The sequence below is a fragment of the Microcebus murinus genome, chromosome 24 (genome assembly GCF_040939455.1).
Source record: "Microcebus murinus isolate Inina chromosome 24, M.murinus_Inina_mat1.0, whole genome shotgun sequence".
Lineage (NCBI taxonomy): Eukaryota > Metazoa > Chordata > Mammalia > Primates > Cheirogaleidae > Microcebus > Microcebus murinus.
In genome coordinates this window covers 3,816,854-3,839,500 of record NC_134127.1, presented here as the reverse complement: position 1 = coordinate 3,839,500, position 22,647 = coordinate 3,816,854, and the positions used below count along the sequence as shown (strand labels likewise).

At 47.4% G+C, this 22,647-nt stretch overlaps 1 protein-coding gene across 3 annotated transcripts in view; it reads left to right on the top strand.

Moving 5' to 3' along the window:
- Positions 1-6,450: 6,450 nt before the first annotated feature.
- The window catches only part of TACC1 (transforming acidic coiled-coil containing protein 1), an 83,404-nt gene continuing 67,207 nt past the window's right edge, over positions 6,451-22,647 (top strand). Inside the window, exon 1 of one of the 3 annotated variants that reach the window (XM_075997115.1) lies at positions 6,451-6,681. In XM_075997115.1, coding sequence (XP_075853230.1) covers positions 6,605-6,681 — 77 coding nt within the window. In that variant the 5' untranslated portion in view covers positions 6,451-6,604. The remainder of the gene's footprint in view (positions 6,682-22,647) is intronic. The other 2 variants (XM_075997116.1, XM_075997117.1) reach the window with 2 other exon arrangements.

Here is a 22,647-nt window from a genome sequence, read left to right as displayed (position 1 = left end):
GGGGTATTTGGGAATGCTCTGCATTTTCATCTCAATTTAGCTCTGAACCTACAACTCCTTTAAAAAATAAAGTCCATTAAAAAAAACCAAAAAACTAATATAAGCCTCTTCTAAGACGTACTTTGAATATAAAGGCAGAAGGAAATCAAGTATAGATAGATAGAAAAAGATAAATCATGTAAATAGTAAGCACAAGAAGGCTGGAATGGCTATATTGGTATCAGATTAGAATAGATTTCTAAACAAAATGTATTACCAAAGATAAAGAAGGGCATGTCAGGATGATAGCTAATTGATCAAGATGACATGAAAGTCACAAATTGGTGTCCAATAACAGCTTCGAGATACAGGAAGCAAAAATTGATAGAGTTAAAGGAAGAAGTCAGCAATCATAATTGGAAATCTTAATGTCTCTCAGAAGCTAAAAGAAAATCAGCAAAGACAGGAAATCTGAACAACACTATCAATCACCTTGACCTAATTGATGTTTATAGAACATTTCACTAGACAGCAGCAAAGTGCACATTCTTTTCAAATGCACATGGTGTGTTTACCAGGATAGACCATATTGTGGACCATAAAAAAGTTTTAATAAATTTTAAAAGGTTGAAATCAAATAATTTGTTCTCCGACCACAATGAAATTAAATTAGAAACTAAAAACAATAAGATAACTAGGAAGATCCCAAATTTTTGGAAACTAAACAATACATCTCTAAATATTCCTTGGGTTGAAGAAGAAATCACAAGACAGATTGACAGTATTTTGCACTGAATGATAAAAGTACAATATATCAAAATTCGAGGGATGTAGCTAACATAACACTTAAAGGGAAATGTGTAGCTTTGAAAGCCTATGAGAGGAAAAAGAGTCTCAAATTAATTATCTTAATTTTCACCTTTAAAGTCTAGAAAAAGGCCAGGCACGGTGGCTCACGCCTGTAATCCTAGCACTCTGGGAGGCGGAGGTGGGCGGATCGTTTGAGATCAGGAGTTCCAGACCAGCCTGAGCAAGAGCGAGACCCCCGTCTCTACTATAAATAAAAAGAAATTAATTGGCCAACTAAAAATATATAGAAAAAATTAGCCGGGCATGGTGGCACATGCCTGTAGTCCCAGCTACTCAGGAGGCTGAGGCAGAAGGATTGCTTGAGCCCAGGAGTTTGAGGTTGCTGTGAGCTAGGCTGACACTACGGCACTCTAGCCGGGGCAGCAAGAGTGAGACTTTGTCTCATAAAATAAAATAAAGTCTAGAAAAAGAAGAGTAAATTAAACCCAAAGCAACTAGAAGGAAGGAAATAATAAAAGTAATAGCAGAAATCAATGAAATAGAGAACAGAAAAAAAAGAAAAAGAAAAATCAATAAAGCCAGAAGCTGGTCCTTTGAAAAAACTAATAAAATTGGTAAATCTCAAGCCTGACTGAAGAAAAAAAGAAATCACCAATATCTGGAATGAAAGAGGGGGCACCACTACTGATCCTTGAGATATTGGAAGAATAATAGTCCATTATTGTTATGAATAACTTTATGCCATTAAATGTGACCACTTAGATGAAATGGACACATTTTGGGAAAGATATAAATTATTAAGCTCACCCAAGAAGAAATAGAAAGCTTGAACAGCCCTATATCAATTAGAGAAATCGAATTTGTAACTTAAAACCTTTTAGATGGCCTCACTGGTGAATTCTATCAAACATTTATGGAAGAAATGATTCCATTCCTGCAAAAACTGTTTCAGAAAATAAAAGAAGAGGTATCATTTTATGATTCCAGTATTATCTTGATTCCAAAACCAAACAAAGATACCTTAAGAAAAAAGAACTACAGACCAAATTAGAAGAAATTAGCCAGACAACTGAAAACATATAGAAAAAATTAGCCGGGCATGGTGGCGCATGCCTGTAGTCCCAGCTACTGGGGAGGCTGAGGCAGGAGGATGGCTTGAGCCCAGGAGTTTGAGGTTGCTGTGAGCTAGGCTGACGCCACGGCACTCAATCTAGCCCAGGCAACAAAGTGAGACTCTGTCTCAAAAAAAAAAAAAAAAATGGAATACCTGAGGCTGGATAATTTATAAGGAAAAAAGGTTTATTTGGCTTATGATTCTGCTGGCTGGAAGGTTCAAGACTGGACATCTGGTGAAGGCATCAGACTGCTGCCACTTGTGGTGGGAGGATCTAGCATGTGCAGAGACCATGTGGCAAGAAGGAACAAGAGAGAGAGCAGGAAGGTGCAGGCTCTTTTTAACAACTGGCTCTAGAGGGAACTAACAGAGAACTCACTCAGCTCCAAGGGAGGTCATTCATCTATTCATGAGGGATCCTCTGCCAGGACCCAAACACCTCCCACTCGGCTCCACCTCCCCAAACTGCCACACTGGGGCCTCCTGAAGCACATGTAATTCACACCTCTCTTTACCCTGGGAGCTGCTTGAACTATTTTTCAAGTTGCATATAACTCACGCACAGAAAACAATGAAAAATAACAATTTTTTTCATTACATTAGAAAGGATCATTTTGTTTCTGAAGCTTTTGTTCTGTTTTTGTAATAAAACACTGTGGCTCCAAGGAAAAAAAAATTTTTATAGTTTGGCAGTCGATGTGTTAAATAATTTCCAAATGAGGGTCGATAATACGGCCCCTGAGATAAGCATGTAAGTTACCAAGGTGGCTACTTTGAGGGGTAATACTCATTTGGCGTGATTGCTGGGGGGGAAAATCCATGTGGAGCATAAGGTTTGTAGTCTAGATGATTGGGTTTAAATACTGGATACAACACTCACTTCCCTAAAGTGGAGCTTATCGTAAAATGGGGTGTGCAGTGTAAGAACGAAGGCAGTATAGCATAGGTAGGCCCTGTGCTGCGGCTCTGGAGCTAGCTACCTGGCTTTGAATCTAGCTTTGCTGTTTCCTAGTTACGTGGCCTTGGGCATGTCTATCCTTTCCATGCTTCATTTTGCTCGTTTGTGCAGGCACAGCTCATTTTGTTGTGCTTTGCTTCATTGCACTTTTCAGATACCACATTTTTTTTTTTTTACAAATTGAAGGTTTGCACTGGGTGGGGTGGCTCACACCTGTAATCCTAGCACTTTGTGAGACTGAAGCAGGAGGATTGCTTGAGGTCAGGAGTTTGAGACCAGCCTGAGCAAGAGTGAGACCTCGTCTGCACAAAAAGCAGAAAAATTAGCTGGCTGTAGTGGTGGGCACCTGTAGCCCCAGCTACTTGGGAGGCTGAGGCAGGAGGATCACTTGAGCCCAGGAGTTCGAGGTCAGCCTGGGCAACACAGCAAGACCCCAACTTAAAAGAAAAATATAATAATAATAAAAAATTGTGATTGCACAGTAACAATACTTTATTATTATTAGGAAGTTTTTTGGTTTTTAATTGAAATATATTGTGGGGGCGCCTCGATGGCCCTTCGGCGGCGTCTCAGTGGCACAACAAGAAAGGTATTTCCCCCCCCTTCGTGTGAAGCAGGGTGAGGCAATTAGCGAACAGCACACATCTGTTTATACTCATACCTCCAGTTATCTCTTGGGTTGTGAAGAAAGGCAAAAGGGAGGTGGGATGCGCAGGGATCGCGCAGAATTCAAAGAAAATTAATCACTTCAAAGGTCAGCTCATGGCCAGCGCGTAATTAGTTTGTGCCTTGCTAGGGCCCTTTGGGGGGGATAAAAGGCACCCCGCAATTCAGGTCGGGGTCCTTGCCTGTAAGAGCGGCCACTGCGCTGGCACTCTAGGGCCTGGACCCTGGCTAGCCAGAAAATAAAGCTCCTCTTGAGTGATTGCATCCTTGGTGTCTTTGTTCGTCTGCCTGGCGGGGTGCAGGAAGCCGGTCCCTAACAATATAAAGCAAGAAGGATTTTAAACCAAGGAACATTAAGGAAGAAGAACTGCAGATATCCCATAATCTATACTTTTGTTGTTGATCTGCAGCCAGTCTCCAGATAGAGAAATAGATCTTGGTTTTGCTTCCATGAGAAGGACAAATTATTACATGTTGGGGTTAGAGGGGTGTCTGGGGATCTCAGGTTTGTCTTGAGCATTTTTCCTGAAAAGCCCTCATAAATGTACTTCTTAAAGTTAAAACTTCCCTTCACAGTCTTCCCTCCCCCTGGTCTGAAGCCCCAGCTGCCCGTGTCTCTGTACCAGCCAGGGCTTCGAACCCAATAAACACAGAGCGACACCAGTCAACACACAAGCAAGCATCTTTGCGGAGATGCCCTCTGGCCCCACGCAGACAATCTTTCACATTATATTGCAGAGTCCTTTTTTCCTCTTGTCTCCTCTGCAACACAGGACGGTGTGGGCTTTAGTCTTTTCTTGTTTTTATTTTTCTTTTAATTTTTATTTTCTTTCTTTTCTTTCTTTTTTTTCTACTGCAAACTAGTACCATCTCTGTGGAAATACTCTTTTTTTTTTTTTTAAAGCATTTTAGTGGCACTCCCCTGTGCCCTTCTGCACTAATAATAATAAAACTCTTTCCAACAGCCCATCTTGTCTACCCAAGAAAGAAAACCTTCCCATTCCCACGCTCTTCTCCTGTCGCCCATCCCTCCTGTTTCTCCTTAGCATGACCTGCTGAGAATGAAGACCCTTCCCACAGGGAGAGGCTGAGAGTTCCTCTGGTGGGAACCACGGCTCTGACAGGGTTATGTTTGCATTATCAATGGCACTTCCATCACATCACCCAAGTATTCCAGACAGAATGTGTGGAGAATTTGAACTTGAAAAAAATTATCTGCCAAGAGTCAACTTATCTTTAGCTGTTTGAAATTCTTCCCACAAAAAATCTCAATTCCTGTCTCACTACACTTTTAATAATTAGTGTTTGTTTTCCTACCCCCCCCCCAAATACTCTGCTTATATATGTCTGCCATCCTGGACCTTAGGACCAGGCTAAGGAGAGTGAAGATAATGTGCAAAAATGTGTCAAAATTTGACACACGCAAAAGATCTGTTGCAAATATGTCTCTTTTATGAGTTCTCTGATTCTTTCTGGAAAAATTAAAATGTAGCCACATACATCTGCATTCTACTATAGCTTCCGGTTAAGAAAGACGTTAATGTTAAAGACAATTCTGTGTGCCTAGCCACTGACTCATTCATTCATTTAGCAAATATTTATTGCATAGCAAATATTTATTGTACATAAACCATGAGCCAAGCACTGTGCCAGGTGCTAAGCGAAGATACAGAGATAAGGAGCGTTCCTGCCATTAAAGAACTCACATTCTGGTGGAAAGACAGACAAGTGAAGACATAATTGCAAAATAAGATTGGTAAATGCTTTGCTAGAGCAAATGACAAAGGCCTTGGTAGCACTGGGAAGACAAGTGGTCACGTGCGTGTAGAACAAATGCATCTATCAGCAATACGAGGGCCGGGCGGTGGCTCACGCCTGTCATCCTAGCACTCTGGGAGGCCGAGGCGGGCGGATTGCTGTACATAAGGAGTTCGAAACCAGCCTGAGCAAGAGCGAGACCCCATCTCTACTATAATCAGAAATTAGTTGGCCAACTAATATATATAGAAAAAATGAGCTGGGCATGGTGGCGCATGCCTGTAGTCCTAGTTACTCGGGAGGCTGAGGCAGGAGGATCGCTTGAGCCCAGGAGTTTGAGGTTGCTGTGAGCCAGGCTGACTCCGCGGCACTCACTCTAGCCTGGGCAACAAAGCGAGACTCTGTCCCCAAAACAAAACAAGACAAAACAAAACAATACGAGTGTCCACCAGGTGCCAGGCATCTTGGAGGACTGGCGAGAACAGGACAAATCCCGCCGTCGGGGAGCTCAGTCCCAGCGAGGGGCACAGGCAGGGAGGGGGCACCTGTGTCAACGTCAGGATGCAGGACGGTGTCACAGAAGGGAGGTCGGAGTTGGGTCTGGAAGGGTGCACGGGGCTGGCAGAAAGGGCGTTCCGATCTGTTGGGGTGGGGGCGCTGGGATGAGGACAGATGGCTGCAGAGGAGGGGCTGGGTGAGGGGAAGCAAAGGGAGTCCCCAGACGTGGCTGGATCGCAGAGGACGCGGGAGGGAGAGGCGCATGCTTTCCTGAGACGGAGTTTGGAGAACCCAGTCCCTGGCTGTTCCAGGCGAAGGCGACATTCGGAGAAGCGAAGGACGTGCTCCCTCACGCGCCAGGCGGAGAAGCAGAGGGCGCAAGGACTAGCACCGAGCCGCACAGTGGCCGAGGCAGCGCCGGGCGCGCAGCTCAGTGCGGGCCGCCCAGCGCGCGGGGAGGCCACGCCCCGGAGGGCCGCGGGGTGGGGGGATGGGGTGGGGGTGCACGCGCACACCGCCCTGCCGGCCCCCGCGCGGCCCCGCCGGCCCGCCCCGCCACCTGCTGCCCTGCGTGTCGGCGAGGCGCCCTCCGCAGCTCCGCGCGCCCGGGGCGTGGCCGCGGCGCTCGCCTGTCCCCGGCCGGGCCCTGCAGCTGGCGGGGAAGTTGGCAGCTACTTTTGCAAGCTCCTGCCGCGGCTCTCCCGGCGGCCGGGCCCCGAGGCTGGGCTCCCGGTCCCCGCCCGCCCGCGCCACCCCTCCTGCTGCCCGCCCTGCTCCGCGCGGGGCACTGGCGGGCGCAGCCGGGCGCCAAGTTCGGAGTGATGGGAGCCTCCCACTCGCAGACCCCGAGGGCGCGGGCACCCGCCGGGGAGACGCCCCCGAGACCCCGAGAGACCGCGTGAGTCGCAGAGCCCCCTGGGCGCCCGCTTGGGGGTCGCGTGCGCGCGGGTGGGGGCGCACGGCGCCGTCCAGTCCCAGGGCTGGGAAGGGTCCCGCTCGCGGCGCGGGCGCTGGGGTCTGGCCTGCGGGGACCTCCCTCCCGAGCCTCGCCCTGCGGGGACCTCCCTCCCGAGCCTCGCCCTGCGGGGACCTCCCTCCCGAGCCTCGCCCTGCGGGCGCTGGGGGCGCGCGCCCCGCCAGGACCCCTCCGGCCGGGCCGTCCCGCGGGGCCCGGGTCCTGCGCCCGCCCGCCCGTCCCGCTGGCGCCGGCCGGAGAAGGGGCCCGAGTTTGCGGGACCGGTTCGCGCGAGCGGGAGAACGCACGTGTCCTGAAGGGCTCGGACGCGTTCGCGAGGCGGAGCTATCCACGTGTGCGTGGAGGCGTCGGTCGATCTTAGCAAGGGAGCCGAGTCTCCTCCACGATAAAGGAAAACTCGGCTCCGCTGGCTCCAGGCGCCAGGAATTTTGCCCCGCGCCGGCTGCTTGGGAGAACTCCTCCCTCTCTCGTTGGCTCCGAGGGCTTCACGATGATCTCAGAAAAAGGCCGGTATTGTAGCAGCAGCAATTAGGCTTTTGTTCTGGGACAGCAACAACTGGGGACACCAAGTACTGTGCGTAATGCTAGCCGGGAAGGGACATTTTTAGAGGACGTGATTGAGAGCAAGTCTCACGGTTCCAGAGATGGCAGTGCCTCTGGACAGAGAAGGGTGCGCGGATAACGGTGTTAGAACCCAGATAGTCTTTAGACGTTTAGATCAAAACTTTTTAGGGTGGCTGTGTGTCTTGGGGGTGAGTCAGTGCCAAGGAATCCATCCTTCTCATTTTAATTCAGCAAACGTTAAAGCTGCTTAGTTTGAGAAAGATACACTTACCCGTCCTTCAGGCGGCCTGAACCGTGGGAGGGCTTTTGGGCCATCTTTTCAAGGCATAGTGGCTTCGGGCGCACCCACACGCTGGCTGTGTTAGCCGTGCCTCCTAATGTTTAGATCTCACATCTAAATCTAGTTCAGGCAGCTTATTAATGATGAGAATAGCTGAGATTTATTGACCCCACGTAAGGTGTGCAGAATGCTTCCACATACCCTGCGTTATTTAATCCCCCAAAACACTGAGTTAGTTTCTATTATTGTTTTCTTTTTACCGGTGAGGAAACTGAAGCACAGAGAGGTCAAGTAACTTGGGTAAGCTCACACAGCTAGAAAGTAGTTGACCCCCGTTGTCTGATTCCAGAGCTCACGCTGCAGCTGCCTCCCGCTCGAGAGTTGGGACTGTCCCACAAAACAACCAAACATTTGTCTCATTGGAAGAACACACCCCTCTTTTTTTCTTTAATTTTCCCGGAATTGGGGAACTCTGCATTAGCAGTCATCTCATAAGATGAAGTTGCCAAAATTGTTGTAACTCTTAAAAAACAAACATAAGAGGCAGCATAACATTCGGGTGAAGTTGAGAGTTTTGGAGGCAGACAGCGGTGGTTTTAGTTCTAGGCTCTGTTCCTTAATAGCTGGAGATCTTTTGCCTGCTCCTTAACCTCCCCGTGCCTCAGTTTCCTCATTTGTGAAACGGAAATGACCACGATCCTTACTTCACAGGCTGTTTTGAGTGACATGAGATTGTGTAGATAATGACTCTCAAGTTATAGCTTTATCTGTGAGCCGTGTGCTGTTTTAGCCAAGGGTGAAAGTTGACCATTTAGTTTCTGTGAACGTGTGGCCAGCTTCGCTGTGTAGCTTGAAAGCAGATAATGGGCGCACTCACTGACAGCATGCCGAGGAAACGAGCTCGGCATGCAGTGCCCGGCTCAGGCCTGGTTAGGGTGTCAATCGATCAACCGTGAAATTAGCCAGTGGCTTGGCAATAGATAGAGGGTCTCTCTCTCCCTCCAATGAGGTTCTGGGTGTACCTTGTGTATTTTGCAAAGCTTGCCTAAAAACGATGGAATGCAAGGTCTTTGCCTGGGAACACAGCCCTCCTCTACTCAAGTGGACACACTAAGCAGCACATAACACATGTAGACCGTGCGGAGATTAAGGTCTCATCAGAGCGTCAGGTTCTGCTTGATGAGTCAGCTTTTTTGCAAGCCACCTGGCATGCTCGAGTGAAAGACTTTAGACATGTGAGATTCCACACCCTTTGTAACACACGTGGAGAGCAAAAGAGTAGGCTTTTAATCCAAGGCCTGCCTTGTTCAGATATCCAAGCCGCAAGTCTCTCCAGGGTACAAGAAAGTGGGGGATTCGTTGTCAATGTCACTGACTTGCAGACTTCCTGCCGGACATATGGCCGTGGCGGATAACACCGCCCTCAAGGAAGCTCTCCTACTCAGGCTGTGGCATTTTTGAGATCTATTGTTCCTTTAAAAAAAGAAACCTGAAACTTGCACACATATAATGCATTGATACTGGTCTTTGTCTTTTAAGGGAGAAATTGTGTTTCGGAATGTCCACAGTTTGTATTTCAAAATAACTTAATGAGGTGTGAAAGTAATCTGCTAAATCTCTCTTGCAAGAGCTCTGTTGTGAAATATAGAGTATGAATGTACATGAAAAGAAATGTCTGATTTTTAAGATAAAACTCAACTATTGTTGGAAATCGCAGCAGCCAATCTTCTGTAAACCCAAGGAAACGCATGAGCTGGCTTTGATAAAAGCTAGGGGAAATTTCACATCATTTATTCAAGGAGGCTGCACAGGATTGTGATTAAGACTAGGCTGAATTTCAACTGGATTGCTTCCAAGCTTAGTTTTTAGGAAGCACTGGAGATACAGTTGTTTAACTCCTCAGTTGGGCAAACTTCTCCATGTTTAGAATTGCAATAATCATACCTAACTTTTGAAGTGGTGCACATTATTAGCACAGTACCTGGCACCTAGTACTAAATACATGAATTATTATTAATACGGTTATATGTGCGTGCATCTATGAAGCAGATACTATGCTGGGCTCTTTGGGAGATACCTTCATGAGTAAGGCGGCCTGTCTTCTGAAGGGGAGGTTGATTTGTGTGCTAATTCTACAAGGCCTCTTAGAGAAGCAAGGCGATAACTTTCTGAGTTAATTTTTTCCTCAGTTGATTTCTATTTTCCAGAACGGTTGTACTACCAAGAGGTTAGAACTGTATTTGGGAATACAGTAGTCCGATGACATGTCTGAAATCACTGATTTCTTAGCTGTTTATTTTTGGCAGTGTGGCCAAGGCAGGTTTTCTAAGAGTAGTGAATAATTTTTGAGAGAGATTTGAAGAATGGCATAAAGCAAAGCCCGTGCTTCATCGGGGAGTATGTGTGCAGTTGATAGATCTGTGCTTGTTTGGCTTATCTGCCTGGAATGTGAGATGTGCACCTGTTGTCAGTTCTTACTAGTTAAATTTCTAGTCCAATCTTTGTTTGCCTTTGGAATATAGCATAATGGAATCAGTCAGTAGCAAAGGTAGGAGTTTCTGAAGTCTTAAATGATTTTGCTGTGTGTCTCTCTGACGGTGTAAATTAGACGCAGGCTACACAATGTTCTAGTGGACTGCAGAGTCAGCAACAGCTAAGCTAGAGTGCCTCTTGATGAGCAAGTCACTGGGGGACATATGTCCCTGATATGAAGAGGGAGGTGCTGGCTTTGAGGTTTAGAAGAAAACATGGCTCAAAATAAGTAAACTTAAGGAGCAACATTTCTGAAATCCATTGATTTTAAAAATCATAATATGGTTCACTACCTACTCACCACACCATTTTTATTGTCATTAAAAACGTGTTGGTTCCCCTTTGCTATAGAAGTTTTTTAAATGTCCGTGTAAAAAGTTTTAGTGTATAGGCCGGGCGCGGTGGCTCACGCCTGTAATCCTAGCACTCTGGGAGGCTGAGGCGAGAGGATTGCTTAAGCTCAGGAGTTCGAGACCAGCCTGTGCAAGAGCGAGACTCCGTCTCTACTAAAAATAGAAAGAAGTTAATTGGACAGCTAAAAATATATAGAAAAAAATTAGCTGGCATTGTGGCACATGCCTGTAGTCCCAGCTACTTGGGAGGCTGAGGCAGGAGGATTGCCTGAGCCCAGGAGTTGGAGGTTGCTGTGAGCGAGGCTGACGCCACAGCACCCTAGCCTAGGTGACAGAGTGAGACTCTCGTCTCAAAAAAAAAAAAAAATGTTTTAGTGCATAATTACGAGAGAGAAAGTTTGTGGAAAAGACCCAGAAAAATCAGCTATATTATGAAAAGTTAGAAGAATTAAAGTATTTAACTGGAGAAGGGGCCCAAGAGATGTGGCAATATATAATTTTTAGGAAAAGTTGGCTGGTAAAGAGTTAATAAGGGAAGAAAAATCCTCTGCAAATCATGAAAAAGTGAGATAGATTATCAAGAATGCTACTCTGGGCCTGGCGCGGTGGCTCACGCTTGCAATCCTAGCACTCTGGGAGGCCGAGGTGGGTAGATTGCTTGAGGTCAGGAGTTAGAGACCAGCCTCCACAAGAGCAGACCCTGTTTCTACTAAAAAATAGAAAGAAATTAGCCAAGCAATTAAAATAGAAAAAATTAGCCGGGCGCGGTGGCGCATGCCTGTAGTCCCAGCTACTCAGGAGGCTGAGGCAGGAGGATCGCTTGAGCCCAGGAGTGTGAGGTTGCTGTGAGTAAGGCTGATGCTACGGCACTCTAGCCCGGGCGACAGAGGGAGACTCTGTCCCCCCAAAAAAAGAATGCTACTCTACGCCCCACCCACAGCTTCTCCCAGCTGGTACATGGTTCAAGTATTAAAAGTTAAGAAGAGAAAAGAAAGGAAAAAACGGTGCAGCTGCTGGTGTTCTGAGCTAAGGAAGTGGATTATCTGGAGTCTGAGTTGGTTAGTAGCCAGAGGGGGCTGTGGGGTGCATAATAAACTGGTTAAAACCAGGGCGAGGAATGAGCCGTGCCATCTGCAAGGCCATGGAACTGGGAGATCCACCTTCTGAGGAGGCTCACTTTGGCTATGGTGGGGTACTTTTTTTTGTAATTTTTCATTGTAGTGAAATACATGTAACATAAAATTTACCATTTTAGCCATTTTAACATGTACAATTCAGTGACATTAAGTACATTGTGTGACCATCACCACTATCCATAGCCAGAACTTGTTCATCCTCCCCAACAGAAATTCTGTACTTGCTGAGCTCCCCACGCCCCTCTTACCTAACTTTTGTTCTACTTTCTGTTTCTATTTATCTATTCTAGGTCCCTTGTATTAATATAAGTGTAATCACAGAATATTTGTTCTTTTGCATCTGACTTTCTTTGCCTAGCATGCTGTTTTCAAGGTTCATCCATGTTACAGCATGTATCAGAATTCCATTCCTCTTTGTAGCTGAATAGTATTCCACTGTGTATCTGTACCACACTCTGTTTATCCATTCATCTGTGAAGGACACTTGAGTTGCCTCCACTTTCTGGCTATTGTGAATAACTCTGCTTTGAATGTTGGTACAAGTATCTATGAGTCTCTGCTTTCAGTTCTTTTGAGTATGGTAACTTTCTGTTTAACTTTTGAAGAACCACAAAACTGTTTTCTGGCAGGACATGGTGGCTTATGCCTGTAATGCCAGCACTTTGGGAGGCCAAGTGGGGAGGATCACTTGAGCTAAGGAGTTCGAGACCAGCCTGAGCAAAATCAAGACCCCTGTCTCTACAAAAAATTAGAAAGAATTAGCTGGGCGTGGTGGCCTGTGCCTGGAGTACCAGCTACTTGGGGGGACTGAGGTAGGAGGATTGTTTGAGCCAAGGAATTGAAGGTTACAGTGAGCTATGATCGTGCCACTGCACTCTAGCCTCAGTGATGGAGCAAGTCCCTGTCTTTAAAAAAAACAAAAATAAAAACAATTGTTTTTCATAGTGGCTATACCATTTTTTATTCTCACAAATAATGCGTGAAGGTTTCAATTTCCCCACATCCTCACCCACATTTGTTATTTTCTGTTGTCTAAATGGCCGTCCCAATGAGTATGAAGTGCTATCTCAGTTAGTTTTGATTTGGATTTTCCTAATGATTAGTAATTGTGCTTGTTGGCAATTTGTATGTCCTCTTTGGCTGTCTATTAAGTGCTTTGACCAGTTTTGGATTTTTTTGTTTTTTATTTTTGAGACAGAGTCTCACTGTCTTGCCCGGGCTAGAGTGCCGTGGTGTCAGCCTCACTCACAGCAACCTCAAACTCCTGGGCTCAAGCAATCCTCCTGCCTCAGCCTCTCGAGTAGCTGGGACTATAGGCATGCGCCACCATGCCCGGCTAATTTTTTCTGTATATTTTTAGCTGTCCAATTAACTTCTTTCTATTTTTGGTAGAGACAGGGTCTCGCTCTTGCTCAGGCTGGTCTCGAACTCCTGACCTTGAGCAATCCTCCCGCCTCCCAGAGTGCTGGGATTACAGGCGTGAGCCACTGTGCCCGGCCTCAGTATCACACTTTGGATGACTGTAATTTTGTAGTAAGTTTTGAGATCGGGAAGGATGAGTCTTTCAACTTTGTTCTTCTTCAAAATCATTTGGCTTGTTTGGGGTCTCTTGAGGATTTTCCTTTTTTTGTCTTTTTGCTCTCTCTGGGACATTTTTTCCTTGGCTGGGAACAGTCAGTGGCCTTGCCTGCCTTCGGGTGGTGGTGTGCTGCCCCCGAAATTCTCACTCCCTGCCATCCCCTCCTCCCTGCTCCAGCCAGCCTTTTCACCCCGAGGTATCTGCTGAGAAGCTGCTGTGAGCCAGACATTCCGGCACTGAGACTCCAAAGAGGAGTCCTGAGAGGCCCCTGAGAGGCAGGCAGGAGGCTGAGCATCCCTGTGTGTGGCGGTCAGAGGCTGAGAAATGAGACGGATCTCTCGCAGTTTCCAGAAAGAAACTGACCCTTGACAGCGAGTCAGCGAGTGAGTTGCAGGGTAGGGAAGTCAGGCACAGACTTTCCGAGTGAGAGGGGAGCAGGTGCGTGCGGGTGGTGTGGGGTGGTGTGCGGGGCAGGTGGAGGTGGAGGGGCCTGGGGCCTGGGAAGAGTGGGTCCGGAGAGGTGGACGAGGGCTGGCAGGTGCTGGGTGGGAGTGCAGCCGTGGTTTCAGGAGCCACAGATGGGGACCTCCAGCTGAGGGGTCGGCCAAGTCCTGGCGGCAGCCCTGGACTCAAGTGGGGAGAAGTTTTCTCAAGACGGGCTCAACCTAATGACGGGGTGCTTAAAACCGCAGCTCACTGTGGTTTTCCCCAGCACCTAACTGCTCACCCTGGGCTGCTTAACCGGGGGGGTGGGGGGGTGGGCTTGATTTTCCATTTTTGTTTATTAGTAATTCAGTAGCATATATAAACATTTTGTTCTTCTGATTTTCTAAGACAAACACATACTCTTTTTATAATCAGAAAGCACATTTTAAAAAAGAATATCTGAAAATTTAGGAAATCCAGAATACTGTTCTGTGTAAAAAACACAAACTGTTTTTTCTATTCTCCAACTCAAAAATCGATGTTCATATATTATTATTAACTATAGTCCATACTTTATTAAGGTTTCCTTAGTTTTTGCCTGATGTCCTTTTTCTGTTCCAGGATTCCCAGCCAGAATATCACATAAAAATTTAGTAGTCATAGACCGGGCATGGTGGCTCATACCGGTAATCATATCACTCTGGGAGGCCTAGCAGTCAACTCCCTTGTGGCCAGAAGTTTGAGACCAGCCTGAGCAAAAGCAAGACCCCATCTCTACTAAAAATAGAAAAATTAGCCAGGCATGGTGGTGCACTCCTGTGGTCCCAGCTACTTGGGAGGCTTAGGCAGGAGGATCACTTCAGCCCAGGACTTTGAGGTTGCAGTGAGCTACTATGGTGCCACTGCATTCTAGCCTAGGTGACAGAGTGAGACTCTATCTCGAAAAATACAAACAAAAAATCCCCCTAGTAATCATGTTCATTTTTAACATAAATAAACCTGTCATGTTTTACTTTAGGATTTCTTTTTTTTTTTTTTTCTTGAGACAGAGTCTTGCTTTGTTGCCCAGGCTAGAGTGAGTGCTGTGGCATCAGCCTAGCTCACAGCAACCTCAAACTCCTGGGCTCAAGCAATCCTGCTGCCACAGCCTCCTGAGTAGCTGGGACTACAGGCATGTGCCACCATGCCTGGCTAATTTTTTCTGTGTATATTAGTTGGCCAATTAATTTCTTTCTATTTATAGTAGAGACGGGGTCTCACTCTTGCTCAGGCTGGTTTCGAACTCCCAACCTCAAGCAATCTGCCCGCCTCGGCCTCCCAGAGTGCTAGGATTACAGGCGTGAGCCACCTCGTCCGGCCTAGGATTTCTTCTTTAGCTTTTATGCTCTTTGCTATCCCAAGATGAGAGAACTTTTTTCTTCTAGTTGTTTTATGACTTCCTTTTCTTTATAATAACCCATTTAGTCTATCTGAAATTTCTAGAATCACTAGTGAGGCTCTAACATTATTTTTTTCAAAACGGCTAAGCAGTTACTCCAGCAATAGGATTAAGTATTAAGGAATACTTTCTCTTACCACAATTTTAAAAATTCAATATTATAACCTCTCTTTCTTTCTGTTTAGCCCTTGGCTATTTTTCTCCTTGTTCTCATTCATTGAACAAATGTTATTCTTTTTCATTTCATTCTCATTTATTCAACACATGTTAATTGACTGCCTCCTTCTGATCAGGCACTGTGAATGTTATTATGAATGTGGGAATTTACATGAGAAGAGGAAAGCATTTATAAATGCATACAAATCTGAATATTTTTGTAATATCGGGGCAGGACATATGCCAGAGAGTCAGACAAGCGGAGGTGATCTTGTGAATGGATGTGTGCAGCTTGGAAAAAAAGGACATTCATAACGGAGCTTTTCTCAAAGGTTTTTTACTGTCCTGATCCATTTCCCATCCATCTTGAGGTTATATTTTAAGCACTTTCGCTTCCTCTGCCAAAACGGTGGCACCTTCAGATGCTCTTGGGTCATGTGCATGCTCCGTCAGTCAGGCTTTCATTTTTCAGGGACAGACTTTATTTTTTGAAATAATATGATATTAAAATACTCGCAGATTTAATATAAGGGATGGCAAATGATAAACCACTGGTCTCTACTCTTCCTTTGTCTTCCTGCTCTTTTACCTGTGGAGGCTTGGTAACCTTGGAGAGCTACTAACCACAAGAGTGGCTCGCTTTGATGTTTCTGCATTCTCAGAAGTCTTACTTGTTAAGGGTACTTTGAATGTAATTTTCCTTTTTTTTGCTTGTACACAGTACAGTTTTTGCCTTCATCAGTCTTATTGGTATGTCTGCTGCATATGTTATTAGTAACAATTCTAGGCAAAAGAAATTATATTTAGCTTTCTTACATTTGGGAGTGTCGTTATACATAGAAACTGTAGAGTCATATCCATTTTCTGAAAGCAGGATCATTCTGTTTCTGAGAAAACCCATATATCTGTCTCATATTCCATGTCCTAGTAAAAGCCTGACAGCAGCTAAGGAATGGTTGTCACCGGGAAGGTTGAGAGCTCCCAGGAGTCTTGCAAAGATGCTTTGCTTTAGAGCAATAGCTCTAAAAGCTTGTTCGGGTCACAGATCCCTTGATAATGTAATAAAATGTTTCTGGCCCACATGAAAGTACACATGCAGCTGGGCCTGGTGGCTCACACCTGTAATCCCAGCTCTTTGGGAGGCCAAGGCGGGAGGATTGCTTGAGGCCAAGAGTTTGAGACCAGCCTGGGCAACATAGCAAGACTCTTGTCTCTAGGAAAACATGGAAAAAAATGGGCCGAGCATGGTGGCATGCACTTACAGTCCTAGCTGCTTCGGAGGTTGAGGGAGGAGGATCACTTGAGTCCAGGAATTCAGTGTTACAAGTGAGCTATGATTGGGCCACTGCACTCCAGTATGGAAAACAGAGTGAGACCCTGTTTGTTAAAATAAAAAAATGTAAAGAAAAGAAAATACAAATATACACAATATATAAAAGTTAGGAGTGTCGGTGACCCTGAAATCTATCCATTATCTCATTTAATGTTTTCATGGAGCCTGTGAAGTAGATATTATTTCTATTTTACAGATGAAGAAACTGAAGCCTGGAAAAATTGAGAAACTAAGGCCACAGAGCTAGGAAATGGGGGAGCTTGGATTCGGTTCTGATGACCCTAGCTGAAGCAGAGGAGACAAAATTTCTAGTCATTTCCAGAGTGGAAATTTCTAGTCATTTCCAGAGTGCCACCCAGGCGTCTCATTAACCAGTGGCAGCTTCTGTTTCTCTGCTAGAAAGTGAGTTTTTATGGCTTGTTCCCTACTGATAACATAGTTCAGGGAAGTAAATGTTTGAGAAAACATTGTCCAGCCCCTTCTGTAGACAAAGACTCACACACACTGTATTGCATTTACACAGAGCAGACAGAATGCCTCTCCCGGGTTTCTTTGCTGAAGTATTTTTGTCTGTGAGTCTTACTTTCCTAACAACTGTGAAATGTTACGTTTCTATGGCTACATCAGAATTGCTCCCAAATAGGGGGTTTGAGAAAACAAAACTGGGAAGGCTTGGGCAAGACATGAAGGTAGGAAGATGACTGACATTTCCTTTGCCTTTGCAGACCTGCTTGTCCACTGGCCTCAGAAGGCTCTGGAACCCTTTTGTTGACTAAATGATATATTCAGACTGTGGTACTTCTGGACCAGGTGTGTGTGAAGCCACGGTTCCTAATACGCGTCCAGAGGGCCATAGCGATGACATTTGGGGCCACACATCAAGCCCTGAATACATTCCATGGGCCACCTTTACAGTTGATAACCCAAAGTGGAGGTCGGCAGGTTCTCTTGAGGACGAGAGTGGAACTAAGAGATGTGCTCACGTCAGGAGTAGCTGGCAGTAACGGGGGAAGGAAGAGAGACAGAGATGGTGTCGTCTGGGGCGGGTCTCCTTCACTGGGTTTCATCCCCTTCCTGCTTCCTGCCAGGGAGGAGGTCCTGCGCCCCAGTCCTACCACCAGGGGGCGCCATCCGCCATCCGCTTAGTTTTGGGGCCTAGGTTGGCCCGAGGGGTGAGCAAGACCATTTCCTCTTCCCGCCCCTTTGCTGGTGGCATAAAATGAGAAGAACCACTTGGTTGCTCATTTGTAGTGTGTGTAGGAGAAAAGAAAATAGAACAGGGGGGAGATAAAATTGAATTGTGTGACACTTCCGTTTCCTTCTGCTGGCTCGGATCCTACCCCTCAGGGGCGTTTCTTTTCCCTCCAAATCCCACGATTCAGAGGAAACTTTTTGTGGCTTCTGAGAAGATGGAAGTCTCCCTTCTCCTTCGAGTTTGTTCCTCGCTATTCGCCGGTTGAATGGCAGTATAAAACACCCTGTGTCGGAGGCAGAGGGGGCTCGTTGTGCCTTTTTGTATTTGTAGAAAATAACCATTTCGAAGAATTTTTCACAAAAAGTTTGTTGATTGAATGTGTGACAGGGACATATGTGTGTGGGACATACTGTCCCAGAGATCCTGGCTGGCAAATCTTGTACAGCGCGTGAAGGCTTTGTTCACAGAGAGCCCGCACGTACTGAGCAAGGCTTCTCCGGCCGCAGAGGAGCGTGGCAGGGAGCGGAGCCCAGGCGGGCGCAGCGCTCGCGTGGCTGGTCTCTCAGTCTTCGCTGCGCGAGGCCTGTGCTTCCTGGCTCCTCTTTGTGTTTTTTACCGGGCAGTCCTTTCCCGGCTCGTGGTCTTTTTTTTTCTTTTAAATAAGAGTTGTTTTTATACCCTTTAATAATTATTATTCGTCTTGTTTGACTCCACGCCCTTGTATGAATGGCCATGGGGCTGAGGAGGAAGTCTCGAGTTGGGACTGACGCGCCTGAGGAGCGTGTGAGATGTGGGGAGTGCGTGTGCGGGAGAGCATGAGTCCGTGGGACAGTCACGTGATGTGTGTGTGAGACTGTGTGTGTGGGGAGGCGGTGTGTGTTTGTGAGACTCGGGGAGGTGTGGTATGTGTGTGACTCTGTGTGGTGTGTGTGACTGGTGTGTGTGTGACTGTGTGTGTGGTGTGTGTGTGACTGTGTGTATGCAGGACTGCGGGGGGGGGAAGGGAGGTGTGTGTGTGATGTGTGTATGTGTAGGTGAGACTGCGTGTGAGCAGGGTGTGTGGAGCGTGTGTGAGGCTGTGGGGGAGGTGTGTGTGACTGTGTGTGGTGTGTGTGTGACTGTGTGTGGTGTGTGTGTGTGACTGTGTGTATGCAGGACTGCGGGGGGAAGGGAGGTGTGTGTGTGATGTGTGTATGTGTAGGTGAGACTGCGTGTGAGCGGGGTGTGTAGAGCGTGTGTGAGGCTGTGGGGGTGTGTGTGTGACCGTGTGTGGTGTGTGTGTGTGACTGTGTGTATGCAGGACTGCGGGGGGAAGGGAGGTGTGTGTGTGATGTGTGTATGTGTAGGTGAGACTGCGTGTGAGCGGGGTGTGTGGAGCGTGTGTGAGGCTGTGGGGGAGGTGTGTGTGTGACCGTGTGTGGTGTGTGTGTGTGACTGTGTGTATGCAGGACTGCGGGGGGAAGGGAGGTGTGTGTGTGATGTGTGTATGTGTAGGTGAGACTGCGTGTGAGCGGGGTGTGTGGAGCGTGTGTGAGGCTGTGGGGGAGGTGTGTGTGTGACCGTGTGTGGTGTGTGTGTGTGACTGTGTGTATGCAGGACTGCGGGGGGGAAGGGAGGTGTGTGTGTGATGTGTGTACGTGTAGCTGAGACTGCGTGTGAGCGGGGTGTGTGGAGCGTGTGTGAGGCTGTGGGGGAGGTGTGTGTGTGACCCTGTGTGGTGTGCGTGACCGTGTGTGTGAGAGTCTGTGTGTGTGTGAACGTGCGCGCACACCGCCCTGCCGGCCTGACCGCCCCACACCCGTCCTCACGCGGCCCGCAGCCCTGCGGACTGCGGCGTCCCCTGCGGAGCCGCGGGGCCCGGTGGGGCTGTCCCGTGCTGCGTGAACACGCGCGCCCACAGTGTCGCATCCAGGCTTTCTCACGGCCCTTGCCAAGCAGGGGCCGTGAGAAATGTTTTTTTTTTCATGCTGTATTGTTTAATGGCGTGAAAATATCTCCCCGGGCCCGTCCTGCTCCGAGTGCTCGGGAGACCGGGAGGCGAGCGGGTTTCGCCCCACTTCTGGGTAGCGGGTCCGCAGCGCCCCGCCGTGGCCTCCCCTCCCCCTCCCCCTCCCGCCCCCGTCCGCGCCTCCCCCTTCACAGGTTCGAACCCCTCTGTGGGAGCCGAACCGTGTTGCTTCCTTTTTTGGTCGCAGTGGCGCTGTCTTCCACTCTCGGCGGCGCGGGGTACGTGAGGCGGATGGGCTCGGCGGACGCTGCGTGTGGCGCGCCAGGGGGCGTGCGTGTGGGACCCGGAGAGGAAGCCGGCGCCTGGCGGGCCCGCCCCGCCCGAGAGCCCTCCGCAGACGCTGATTAAAGTGTGCGTGGCTGAAGATAAAATGATCCTGAGTGTCTTTATTTTGGGGGGGAGGGAAGGTGATCCTCTCAAGGGAGAAAAGAAAGACTGCGGTGCACGGAGTCACTTGAGCATCTCTGAGAACTAGTCAGGGGCGTCCTTCAGGTGTGGCCTGAAGAGCTTGATGGTGCCGGCGAGGGAGGGTGAAGCCTGGCACTGTCGCCGCAGGCAGCTTTTGCCAAACGCAGGTACCAGGAGCTGTGGGGTGAGGCTGAAGACTGTCCCCACGTGATCTCCGCGTGTATCCCTTCCTGGCACCCCCCGAAATGTCTCTACCAGTTGTCCACTTTGGGGCTCACAGAGCATCTTAAATACAGGGATCGTTGTATTTAAGGACGCCTAATCCAGAAGTGCCCGTCGTGTTGGCCGGCCCCAGTGCGGAGCCCCGTTTCTGTCTATACTGGGCGCTGATAACATTAAAATGGGCTCAGCCCCGTCCCCTGGGATTCCGGCTGGGCCCACTGGGGTGGCCACGGGAGAGGTCATTTCTCCTGGCAGTGGCTCGGGTGGGCAGGGCTCTCACGCCGGGGACGCCGAATTTTCTTTGGGATCCTGCCACGGGGCCCTAGATTTGACATAAGACTCAGGAGGGGTAGTGGTGGGAAAAGGTGGGCGAGGTTGTCAGGAGACAAAAATTGGATGGGCTTGGGTCTTGTGCCCTTGGCTGAGCCAACTGTTACATTGAGAAGGGGAGGGGGGGAGATGCTGTTAGTCAGGCCCCAGTCACTTTCCCAGCCTGCGTGGGAGTGGAGGATGCCACCAGGACGTGCCCCTAGAGGTCCAAAGGAGATGCGGATCGTGGGCCTCAGATGAGGGAACGGTGTTGGGCAGACTCGCGTGGGAAATCCCACTTAGAGCTGTGATTTGGCTGTTAGGAGCGTGGTGTCGTCGGTGACACCACGGACTCTAAGAGTTTTGTTGAAGTGATTCAGAATACCGTGGATGAAGGGAAATAATAAATGATGCTCACGTCCGTAAATGCCATTTTGAGGAGGACATATTGAACTTGCTGCTCATCAAAAAAGCTTTTTGTCTCCAAATTGGATGCTGATGTTGGAGACACGTTTCCTGTATAGGAAGTGAGGGTCTCCAATGTGACTGAAAATAAAAACCCAGTGATTTAAGGCACTTCCGTGTGCGTGGGCACCACGGGGGTGGGGGTTAGGGGGTGGGGGGGTTTACTGTAACACAGATGGCTGGGCCCACCCCAACTTTCTGATTCAACAGAGCTGAGGTTCAGAATTTGCATTTTTTGCTGGGCATAGTGGCTCACACCTGTCATCCTAGCACTTTGGGAGGTAGAAGTAGGAGGATAGCTTGAGGCCAGGTGTTTGAGACCAACCTGGACAACATAGTGAGAACCCTGTCTCCACAAAAGGAAAAAAAAAAGAATTTGCATTTCTAATGTGTTCGTAGATGACTCTGTTGCTGCTGTTCCTGGGACCACACATTTGGTACTACTGATTTAAGGTAAAGGACTTAAATACTCCATTTACAAAAAAAGGAAAGGAAGGAAGAAGGAAGGAAGTCAGGCAAGGGTTCAGTAAATGCATTAAAAGATGTTTAGACTTCATAAATAATCCATGTGTTCAAATTAAACCAAAAATTAGTGGTGGCTTATCATTTCTACCCATTAGGCAAAGTTTTAAAAGATTGATTGAACTTGGTATTGATTAAGGTTTAGGCAAAAGGCTGTCTCATTAAAAATGTGAATTAGTATGACATTGCTGGAGGGCACTTTGGCCGTATGTATCAACATACAAAATGTGCATTTGACACTAAAATCCCACTTCTAGGATTTTACTGTAAGAAATCATGTGTATGAAAAGATGCACGTGCATAGGATTATTCGTCACGATTGCATTTATGATGAGAAACAGTGAACCCGTTAAATGTCCCTTGTGGGGAGCAAGTCAGGCAGAGTATGCTCCGACACACAAAGGCATGTGATGCCGCTAAAAGAAGGAGGTCAGAACACTTGGTCTCTGCAGGGAAGGTGATCCCAGTGAGCGGTCAGAGACGGTCTTGGCTACACATCCTGGTTCTGTCTTCCTCCTCTGGGGAGGAGAATGTTATAATGAAAACAGGAGGACTGTGAGTAAGTCTTCACTTCTAGCAGAGGATGATGTGTATATTTAAGTCCTCTTTGTGTAAAATATCTATCCACCCCTCTGTCTATCCATTCTTCTGTCCATCCACATAAGTACATGCTTGTGTCTATGTAAGAGACTGATTTGCAGTATTTTGCTTAATCATTATCCTCAGATTTTATTGAGGAGACAGACAAGCTAGATAAGGTGCTTTTTGTTTTACAAAAGAAAGATAGATTATAAGTAGAAGAATACAGGTAATTTGATTCTAGATGTGAAAAAGTGCTTTGAAAAATATAAAAAAGGGCTATTGCTCACCAATATATTAACAGTGGCTATTTATCAACGGCAAGACTATATGAGTAAGTTTTCTATTCTTCTTTGAACTTTTCTGTGTTGTCAGAATTTCAC